The sequence below is a fragment of the Kogia breviceps genome, chromosome 3 (assembly GCF_026419965.1).
Source record: "Kogia breviceps isolate mKogBre1 chromosome 3, mKogBre1 haplotype 1, whole genome shotgun sequence".
NCBI lineage: Eukaryota > Metazoa > Chordata > Mammalia > Artiodactyla > Physeteridae > Kogia > Kogia breviceps.
Genome location: NC_081312.1, coordinates 87,347,394 through 87,357,832, shown reverse-complemented (window position 1 = coordinate 87,357,832; position 10,439 = coordinate 87,347,394). Strand labels below are relative to the sequence as shown.

The 10,439-nt window shown below is 46.4% G+C and overlaps 1 protein-coding gene across 14 annotated transcripts in view; it reads left to right on the top strand.

The window, feature by feature from the left end:
- The first annotated feature begins 2,931 nt into the window (after positions 1 to 2,931).
- PPIP5K1 (diphosphoinositol pentakisphosphate kinase 1) overlaps positions 2,932 to 10,439 on the top strand; it is a 45,448-nt gene continuing 37,940 nt past the window's right edge. For 6 of the 14 annotated variants that reach the window (XM_067029125.1, XM_067029120.1, XM_067029123.1 and 3 more), the window contains exons 1-10: positions 2,961 to 3,005; positions 6,559 to 6,654; positions 6,945 to 7,119; positions 7,551 to 7,746; positions 8,191 to 8,281; positions 8,507 to 8,592; positions 8,892 to 9,046; positions 9,178 to 9,279; positions 9,733 to 9,894; positions 10,071 to 10,192. In XM_067029125.1, the coding sequence (XP_066885226.1) occupies positions 6,973 to 7,119; positions 7,551 to 7,746; positions 8,191 to 8,281; positions 8,507 to 8,592; positions 8,892 to 9,046; positions 9,178 to 9,279; positions 9,733 to 9,894; positions 10,071 to 10,192 (1,061 nt within the window). In that variant the 5' untranslated portion in view covers positions 2,961 to 3,005; positions 6,559 to 6,654; positions 6,945 to 6,972. Of the gene's footprint in view, positions 3,006 to 3,286; positions 3,307 to 4,245; positions 4,311 to 6,558; positions 6,655 to 6,944; positions 7,120 to 7,550; positions 7,747 to 8,190; positions 8,282 to 8,506; positions 8,593 to 8,891; positions 9,047 to 9,177; positions 9,280 to 9,732; positions 9,895 to 10,070; positions 10,193 to 10,439 lie in introns of those variants that run through there. The other 8 variants (XM_059059353.2, XM_059059356.2, XM_067029118.1 and 5 more) reach the window with 5 other exon arrangements.

The window sequence follows — 10,439 nt, the reverse complement described above, 5'->3', positions numbered from 1 at the left end:
TTCCTTCTCCTCCTCTCCCTTCTCCCCACTCTCTGTAGCTCCCAGTTCCCGAGCTGAAGGGGAGTGTAAGGTGACGTGAAGGGTGTGGTGAGATGACGAGGTGTAGGACGGAAACAGGCAGGCACAGGTCCCCAACCACCACATGTGTTTCCTCTATTGGCTCCCTAATGCTGTTTAATCCAGACTGTAAGGAGGGGTGTCCAAGGGCATAGGGTCACCAAGGAATCTCTGCTTTCTGCCTGGTCCCTTCTCCTCTCTCCTCACAAGGTGCATATTCATATTTGAGAGGGCTTTGTTCCCACATCTCCAAGTGTGACTTGAGTATGACTTGACCTTTGTCCTGGCAGAAGGAGAATGAATGCTTGGAGCTGAAATAGAGATGTGGGCTTCAGTATGGAGGGTCAGTTAAGATGGGGTAGGCATAGTGGCATTAGCCCATTCTTTCAGGTATTGATGACAAAATACTGGCTCTCTGTACACGGATGCCGAAATGAGATACAGAGTTTTGGAGGGGAAAGAAATAGTAGCTTTATTCTTGGAGGGAACACAGCAGGCTAGCACCTCAAGAGCTGTGCCCCCCTCCCTGTGGAATAGGGAGTGGTCTTCTAGTCAGGGCACTCATGGTCAGGGGGTAGCTGATAAGGATCAAGGCAGTGGCTGGGCTTGCATTCTTCTGGTGGGTTGGTGGTGAGGTAAGTAGGAGTCAGCAACATCAACCTTCAGGTTCCAGCTGGTCTGGGGGTCTACATGCCTGTGGGCAGCATACCCACCTGGAGGGGGTTTCAGTATCTGCAAAACAGCTCAAAGATATCTTTGTGTGTGTCCATTGATGGGGAACCAGGACCTTGCCCCAAGGCTGCACTATTATTTCTCTTGACTGTTTCTCTCTTGTCTTGCATCCTCTCACTTCCCTGATTAACAACTGCTTGAACCTGCCCATTGGAAGTAGGGAAAGGTCATGGAGGCTGAATGAAGGCTATTTCCTGTAATGAAAGACATGGGGGACACAGAAAGTCTGTGCCCAGGAGCCCCACAGGGCCCTGCTCAGTATCATTACCTTGGTGTACCCACAAGACAGCAATTACCTCAATTACCTCTGTTCCAGGTCCATCAGCTCCTTCTTCTCCTGGTAAGACAGCAATAATCAGAGAATAGATGGAGTTCTGCAGTTGTGTTACCTGAAAACTGGGTTCACCTTTTGGTGGGTGTCAAGCCAATAGACACAACCAAGCCAAAGATCAGGAGAAGGAAGGATTTATTATTATGTGCCACAAGTAAGGAGAACACCAGGGATCTCTCCCAAAGCAGCGTCTCCTGGAACAGCAAAATCTGTGAAGTTTTCAGCTAAGGATACATGCATATTCATGAAGGGATGAAACTGAGCAGGAACCTATGGGGCTCAAAGATGAATTATTATGTATATACTTTAAGAAATCAGGGCCCTGCCCCAAGACTGCACTGTTGTTTCTTGACTGCTCCTCCCTTGTTTCCGCATTCCCTCCCTTAAGATCATTAATTACTGAGACCTGTTCAAGGGCAAGCATTGTGGCCAGGCTTATATCACAAAATAGCTTAGGTCAAAATGGGTTCTCTTATATCGAGAAAGCCATTCCTGGTTCTCTTTCTCCGGTGACTCCCTAACCTATCTGCTTACACAGGGACAAAATGGAGCAGGATGCTGTGGGTCCCTCCCAGGTACAAATCCCTTCTGTGTCCCCCGTTTCTTGTTTGTAGGAAATAGGCTTCATTCAACCTCCTTGACCTTCCCTGATTAGCAACTGTTCAAACAGTTGCTAATCAGGGAAGGGAAGGGATACAGAAACACAGGAGGGACAATCAAAAAACTATAGTGCAGCAATTAAAGCAGGATCTTGGTTCCTCCCAGAGGAATATTCATAACAATATCCTTGAGTTCTTCTGTAGGAACTAACCCCACCCCCCCACGTGGAAGATGGTAACTTCAGGCTGAATAACAGATTTCTGGAGCACTGCCCTGTTACCTCACCACCAACCAATCAGAAGAAAGTCACACACTTGCAGCCCTCACCCCAAATTTTGCCTATAAAAACTTTTTCCCCAAAACCATCAGGGAGTTAATGGGGTTTTTGAGAACGAGCCACCTGTTCTTCTTGCTTGACCCTGCAATAAACCTTTCTCTGCTCCACACTCCAGCCTTTGTTTGTTTGGCCTCACTGTGCTTTGGGCACACAAACTTGCATTGGGTGACAGAACTTGGAATAGTCTTGACCAGGGAAACATGAGTGAGGATGAAAAGATAATAACAGTACAAACATACACAAAATGCTTTCATATAATCAGTACCCTATGAGTTAGGGTTTCTAGTCCCACTCTCTCACAGGTGAGAAAAGAGGGGCTGAGGGAAGTTCAATGACTTGTCAAAGGCTGCGCAGCTATTAAAGGCAAGAGAGCAAGCAGAGTGTGGAGATAAGAATCCACTTGTTCAGCCTTCCAAGTCCATCCATTGTCTTGTATCCTCCATAAGTAAGTCTCTTTTCCTTCCCTTAACTTTCTGATTTGTTTCTGTCTCTGTTTTTGTCTCTAGCCTCCCTTTCAGTCCTCTAGTCCGTTAACATTTGCAACGTACATTTATTGGATCTCTACGTTTATCATATCCCGTTTTATTTTACAGAACGAACAGAAGACTTGGTTTTGTCCTCATGGAGGTGCAATGGCACAGACTATGCCTCTTCCTCTACATCTCGCTTCCCCCCACTTCGTCTCACTGGAAATTCTCTGTCTAGACCAAGCATCTGGACTGTGGCGACGCAGTTAGAAATCAGAAAAAGAACAACAGGTTGCACTTCCTCCCCAGAACCACGAGAGGCCACCATCCTCCGCACAGAAGCGCCGGCCAACGCAGCCTGACTCTGCTGCCGGTGCGCGCCCTCCGCTGATTGGTGGCGCCGAAGAGAAGTCGTGCTTTGATTGGGCCGCTGTCAGGTGTCGCTGCCGGCAGGTTCGGGTGCGCGAGCGCAGGGAGGCGGGTGAGTGAGGGCCGGGGGCGGTGGGGGAGTGGCTGGGGGCTGGGGGCGGTATCTGAGGGGGTGGACTGGGTAGAGTGGGCTCCTTCGGTGCCGAGGGCCCTCGTTAGGAGCAGCTGGGGGCAGCTCTAGAAAGAGACCCAGCGGAGAGGCCTCAATGTCAGCGAAGGGAGAGTGAGGCGGGGAAGGCGGGGGCGGGCAAAAGGCTAGAGGAGTCGGTATGGGAGGTGGTAATCGTGACCCGGAGCTGAGTGAGGAGAGCGGAGAGGAGGGGGTCAGCGAGAGAAGAGATTGGCGTGTGAAGGTCTGCGTGAGGAAGAGGGGGTCCTGCTGAGCCAGGGGAGTCTGCCGGGGAGAGGGTCAGGGCGGGCAGGTCTGTGTGAGGAGGCGTGGGAATGGAGTCAGACCGGAGGCTCGGCTGGAGGAAGGGGTTGTTGCAGAGAGGAGAGAGGTTAGCCTGTAGGGAAGGCAGGTCGGTAAGGAGTGGCTCTCAGACTGTCTGTGCGGGGGAGCATTGAGGGTTCCGTATAAATTTGTTACCAAGTGTGGTGACTCATCTGAGGGTTTGAAGAACTGTTTAAGGCTGGGGAGTCAATGAGCAAGAGGATTCATTGTATTGTTGATTGGATCGGTTGATTAGTGATGTAGGAGGGGGCAGTGGTAGTTAGGGGAGTCAGTGAAGAGTCCTTTTAGTAAGTTGGGGAAAGAAGGCAGTATGAGTGAGTTGATACCGAGAACAGGGGCATCAGCACAGTTCATCAGTGGCAGGATAAGGGTATGTATGAAACATTAAAAACTGCATCAAGGAGAGAATGGGTCCACTGTTGAAGGAGATAGTGTTTGTGGCCTGAGGATTTTTAACTGTGTTGGAAGTATTCCCGCCTGACTCTGTACTGACCTTTCTCTTTCATCACTGATGGAGCCCTCCATCAAGTGCAGAAGTGCATGGTGATTAAAGAAATTAGAGGACTAGGAAAGCAGCCCTAAGTTCTAAGGGATAAAGAAGTTACACAGTTTACCCTCCCTTCAGTCCCTTCTCTAGATCTGATTTAACATAGATGTTCCTGAGAAGATTGCCCACCTGCCCCGCCCTCTCTCCTTACCTATTATACTATCTCCTCCTTCCTCCACTCCCTCGCTCCCTTCCACATTGATTCAGGCCCCAGTAAGACTGCCCTTTAGCCTACTGTAGAGTCTGAAGTTTTCTTTTGCAACAAAGTATTAAGGGAGAGGGGGAAGGGGAGAAGAGCACAGAAAACAGGGCAATGGCTCTTGGAACACCACATTAAATCCCAGCTTCTCGCAGAGGTACATCTAAATAAATCCTGGCTTATTTCATAGCTATTTCTGTCAGGCTTCTATTTCTGCTTTGTTAACTATGAATTTAGACCTTTCATCTCTCTTCAGCTCCATATTTGTGAACAGATTCTCTGCCATTCAATTATCATCTCCTGTTATAGAGTTATAATAGAATTTCAAGAATGTGACAGTGTACATTCAGGAGAAAACAAGGAAAGACCTAGTGGAAGAAAGTGTGGAGGGTTAGTTAGGAATCTTAGACATAGAGAAAGCTCCTGCTTCAGAGAAAGGATAAAGCGTGCAACAAAATTCTGCTTGCTTAAACTATACAAGGACCTTGGGAATGTCACAAGTCATGGAAATTGGGTCAGGTCACGAAAAAGGATTTCAAGGAAACAGACTATAATCAGGAGGAGTGTGTATGTATAAGACCTGCAGTGTACAACTGAAAATGTTAAGCCTAAGGAGAATGTTGTGCCCTCACGGTGGTTGAGCAACAGAGAAAAGCAGATGGTGAAGACTAGAAAGGTCAAGATCTATATAAAGATTAGCTATAACTTTATAATCAAAGCTGCAAACTCACTTGTAATGGAAGGGTTTAAAATAAAAATATGGAAAGTAAATATTGAAGACTAAAAATCTATAAGACTAAATTACTCCATTTACTTAAGGAGTTTGTGGCTTTCATTAGAGCCATTGGTCAGTATTTCTGAGAACTTTTGCAGAATGTAGAAAATTGCTGATGTGACTCAATTTCATTTTTGGAAAAAAAATAACAGATACCCGTATCCCCACAATTTAGTATTAACAGATGTTAACCGTTTGTATATTTGCTTCAGAGTTTTCTTAATTGAAATAAACATTATAGATAAGGTTGTGAGGTTCCATTTGAATCCTTCTCAGTTCTGTTTTCCCCTCTGCTCAGAGGTAACCACTATCATGAATTTGATGTTTTTCTTTCCCACATGTTTTTATACTTCTAATTACGTATACAGCCATAAACGTATGTAGTATTTTTTATTTGTACAAGTGGAATTGTTCTGCATGTATATTTCTGCAGTTTGCATTTGGGAGCTATCCATGTTATATATAGCTTTGATTCATTTTTTAAAAATGGAAATATAGTTAATTTACAATGTGTTAGTTTCAGGTGTACAGCAAAATGATTCACATATATATATACACAATGTATTGAGTATGTATTGAGTATATTTCCCTGTGCTATACAGTTGGTCCTTGTTGTTTACTGATTTTATATATAGTAGTATGTATATGTTAATCCCAAGCTCCTAATTTATCCCCCCGATTCATTTTTAATAATTGCTGTTAGTCAACCATTTGTAAACACAACATTATATTTATCCATTCTTCTACTTGTGACATCTGAGTTGTTCTCGGTTTTTGCCATTACCAGCAGTAAGGTTATGAACATCCTTGCAAATGTCGTCTTATGTGGGAGAGTTTCTCTACAGCGGAGTTTCTCAACCTTGGCACCACTCACGTTTTGGACTGGACAATTCTTTGCTGTGGGGGTATATCCTATGCATTTTAGAATGTTGAGCAGCATCCTTGGCCTCTACTCACTAGATGCCAATAGCATCTCCCCAGTTGTGACAACCAAAAGTGTCTCCTGACAAATGTCCTTTGCACAGTATAATTACAGTTGGTTAAGAACCACTGCTGCAGGTGTATGTATGCAGAAGTGGAACTGCCAGGTTGTTCTGACTCAATTTTAAGTCTTGAGATATTCTCACTGATAATGGCTCTAGGCAGGATTTTTTTTCCATTGTAGCTTCTGGTATGAAGGACCTTGGGCTAGACCAGCCTTGTGTCTGTTGTACCCTGAGATGGTAGAGAGAAAATTGAAAGTTCAGTTTGAGAATGGGTTGGAGCCGGCTGTATGGATGCCTGTATCCTCAACTTCCCAACTAGCACTAGACCTCTTTCCGTGAACAGATTTTCTGGAACTGAGCATCTCTCTTTTAAGGTAAAGCAGGTGAAGGAGAGATGGGGCATAGGGGATTTTAATGTTCTGATTTAATGTTTAGAACATAGGGTGCCCTCAACCAATGTTTTTTTGAGTTAATCCTTGGTAGGAATGAAGATAGGGGTTAAGAGCAAAGGCAAATGAACTTATTCCTCTGCTCTTGAATTAAATCACTGAGTTCAACACTACTGTGGGGAAGTGGAGAAGGGCCAGGAACATTTTGGAATGAATCCAAAGTTGAAATGTCACTCTAACCTTCTCTTCTGGTAGGAATCAACAGTAGCCTTCCATGAGGAACTGCCTTTCCCATTTGCTGCTGGAGTTAATGGTTTTTCCTGCTGGCAGAATCAGGGACATGCCAGCACTGTAAGGGTTAATCTACTGATCCTCTTACCAGTCTCATGGTTGGGGGTGGGGTGAGCAGGGAGGAAAAGGGAGACCTCGATTTTCTCTTAGAGATCTTTAGTCATCTCAAGTCATAGCCCACATGCCTCCTTTCCTGTTGATCCTTCTCACCATAGCTTTGTTTCCTGTTTCCCCTAGTCCCCTTGTAGTTCCCTCTTATTTTCTCATTCCCCATCCCCCATCCCCCATCCCCACCCACTGCCATGGGGCTTGGATTCTGAACTAACAAGGATACATACCCTCCACTGCAGAGCGGGATGAGTGGGTGCTCCGGCGGGGATGTGGTCATTGCCGGCCAGTGAGGGCGATAGCGCCACAGCCCACTTCTTCCTTGGAGCTGGAGATGAGGGGCTGGGCACCCGTGGAATAGGCATGAGGACAGAAGAGAGTGACAGCGAGCTCCTTGAGGATGAGGAGGATGAAGTGGTAAGACCAGGGAAGACGGTGTAACTTGGTTCTGGGACCCCTGTCATAGTTGAAATTCCATAGGATGGAGACACCTCTCCCCATTCTTCCCAAATGCACAGACTCCCTGTCATAAACAGGCCCTATTCTGATTAAGGGGAAGGGCAGTGGAGATTGGTTAGATTGCCTCTCTTTGAAGCCCCTACCCTTATGCCCTCCTGCTGTTGTCTCATTATTATTGGTTCTCCTACTCTTCTGCCCGAGTACACATTTTCTACTGTGGCAGTAGGAGTACCTGCAGGTACCCCAATCTAGGCCTAAGTTAGGAGATAACCTTAACCCCATAGGTCCAAAGTCCTGGCAAGAAACTCTGTGCCCTAAGGAGATGAGACAGTGTTCCCTGATAGGAATGGTTTAGGTGGGAAGTACCTGACAGCACTTCCTCTCTGTAGCCTCCTGAACCTCAGATCATTGTGGGCATCTGTGCCATGACCAAGAAATCCAAGTCCAAGCCTATGACCCAAATCCTAGAGCGACTCTGCAGATTTGACTACCTGACTGTTATCATCCTGGGAGAAGATGTGATCCTCAATGAACCTGTGGAAAACTGGCCATCCTGCCACTGCCTTATCTCTTTCCACTCCAAAGGTTGGTGTGTGTGAAGGAAAATGAGAAGTAATGGTGTTGGGAATGCTGGACTGGGAAATGAGGCTCTTGCTGTCAAATAGTAAAGAGGCCATCAGCTCTTCCCAACACACTAGGGAACGGTGCAAAGGGGTTTGTTCTCCCTACATCTTGGAGGAGTTGCCGGGGGTAGTTTAAAGCCCATATTTGAACCTCAGGACAGCTCTAAGATTCTTAGGGTCTCTGACAGAATTGGTCTTTGGAAGGACCCTAAAAATAATTTCTGTTTTACTTTTTTCTGATGGATATTCTAGACTTGGGAAGTTGGGCAGGAGGATGAGTGCTGGGTTGGATGGGTAGTGGAGCTCAGTGGCAACTAATAGCTTTAATATGTTTATTTCTCTTGCTGTTTTCTCACTGTCTCTTTCACTTTCTTCCTTTGGTCTCTATTTCCTTTCTCCATCCCAGGCTTTCCTCTGGACAAAGCTGTTGCTTATTCCAAGCTTCGAAACCCTTTTCTTATCAATGACCTGGCTATGCAGTATTACATCCAGGATAGGTATAGCTTTCTGTTGACTGGTGGGATGGGTGGCCCTGAGATCATGCCTGTTTAGAGAACCCACTCTGGGAGGGGCAGAGTCAAACAAACATGCTTAATTTTTGTACCATACTCTCTTGAGTTCTGTACACGGGTGTCTCCCAGTTCCTGAATGAATGAAATCCCTAGCCTCTCCCCTGGTCACCATCCCCCACCTCTCCCAGCTAATTTATTCGGGGGTGACAGGAGGGAGGTGTACCGGATCCTGCAGGAGGAGGGTATTGATCTGCCTCGATATGCTGTGCTCAACCGAGACCCTGCCCGGCCTGAGGGTGAGTACCTGGCCTTGTCCAGTCCTGCCCTGCTTTCTATGACTTAGCCCAGTTCTCCTTCCTCTAGACGTCTCCTATGTACCACCCGGCTCAGTGAGGCTTTGGTGACTGGATTATGGGTAGAGCTAGAGCCATGGGTCTTTGGACAGAACCTTGGACCTCTTATATAGATATTAATTACCATATCTATTAGTGAGATATGGTCATAGCAATTTGAGGGTTATGGAGATTACAACTCAGAGAAGTGGGAGATGGAAGTATTCTTGGGCCCTAGGAATGACCACACGCCTACTTTTCAGAGTGCAACCTGATTGAGGGTGAAGACCAGGTGGAGGTAAATGGAGCCGTCTTTCCCAAGCCCTTTGTGGAGAAGCCAGTGAGTGCAGAGGACCACAATGTTTACATCTACTACCCCAGCTCAGCTGGAGGAGGAAGCCAGCGCCTCTTCCGTAAGGTATGGGAGACATTTGGGTGTTTGGGGAGGCAGAGAAGTAGAAGGGCGAGAATGAGGCTGTGGGGAGGGAAGCTGGAGGATTTGGGGACAAGTTAGAGGCAACTTATTTTTCCTTTCTTTTTCTCCTGAAGATTGGCAGCCGGAGCAGCGTTTACTCTCCTGAGAGCAGCGTCCGGAAGACAGGGTCGTACATCTATGAGGAGTTTATGCCAACAGATGGCACAGATGTCAAGGTTATGGTGGATACAGGGACTTAAGAGGTTATAAATGTCTGGGTGGGGTGGGGTGCTTGGGAAGCAGGTGGAAGTGTATGGAAGTGGTCCTAGAAAATAAAGTATGAATGTGATTGGCTTTCATATGCTGATGAAGGTAAGAAGTGGGGGAAGTAGGTATTTACATTGTCACTGTCAGAGCAAGGGCAAGAGTGACATGGAAAATGGAATACTGTTGGTAAGTTATTTCTTAGTAAGGACTAGGCAATAGTTTTGGAGTCCTGTGGAGAAACCTTCGTAATGATACTAAATTAGAGCTCAGTAAGAAAAATGTCAGTCTCCTTGTTCATAAAACTTGGGGATTTGTTTTTGTTTTTGTTAACTGTGAAACTAGTCTACAGACATAGTGCTCATATTGTCTTCTCATATGCAGGGTGAGCTGTGGGCATACTCAGTGATGCTATGTACCTGCAGGTGTATACAGTGGGACCAGACTATGCCCATGCTGAAGCCAGAAAATCTCCAGCTTTGGATGGGAAGGTCGAAAGAGACAGTGAGGGGAAAGAAATTCGATATCCAGTCATGCTGACTGCCATGGAAAAGCTGGTGGCCAGGAAAGTCTGCGTAGCTTTTAAGGTGGAGGAAGTCCCCTTGGTGGTGAAGGGGAGGGTGTGTGCGGGGGTGGGGGTGGGAGGGTGGAGTGGGGGAGGGGCGGGGTGGGAGAGGGATGCAGGAGAGGGGCTGTGGAATGAGGGGGGTGCTGAGAAGGAAGAGTGGCTCTCTTGTTCTCATCTTGCTTTTATCTCCTGCAGCAAACAGTCTGTGGTTTTGACCTCCTTCGTGCCAATGGTCACTCCTTTGTGTGTGATGTCAATGGCTTCAGTTTCGTCAAGAATTCGATGAAATACTACGATGACTGTGCCAAGATTCTGGGGTAAGGGGCATAGTGGTCTGAGCTGGGGAGAATGGGCTTAAAGAAGAAAATTGGAAAGTTTTTACTTTATAGGCATGCCTCGTTTTATTAAGCTTCGTGGGTACTGCGTTTTTTTACATATTGAAGGTTTGTGGCAACCTTGTGTCGAGCAAGTCTGTTGGCGCCATTTTTCCAACAGCATTTGCTTACTTCGTGTCTCTGTGTGACATTCTGGTAATTCTCACAATATTTCAAACCTTTTCACTAT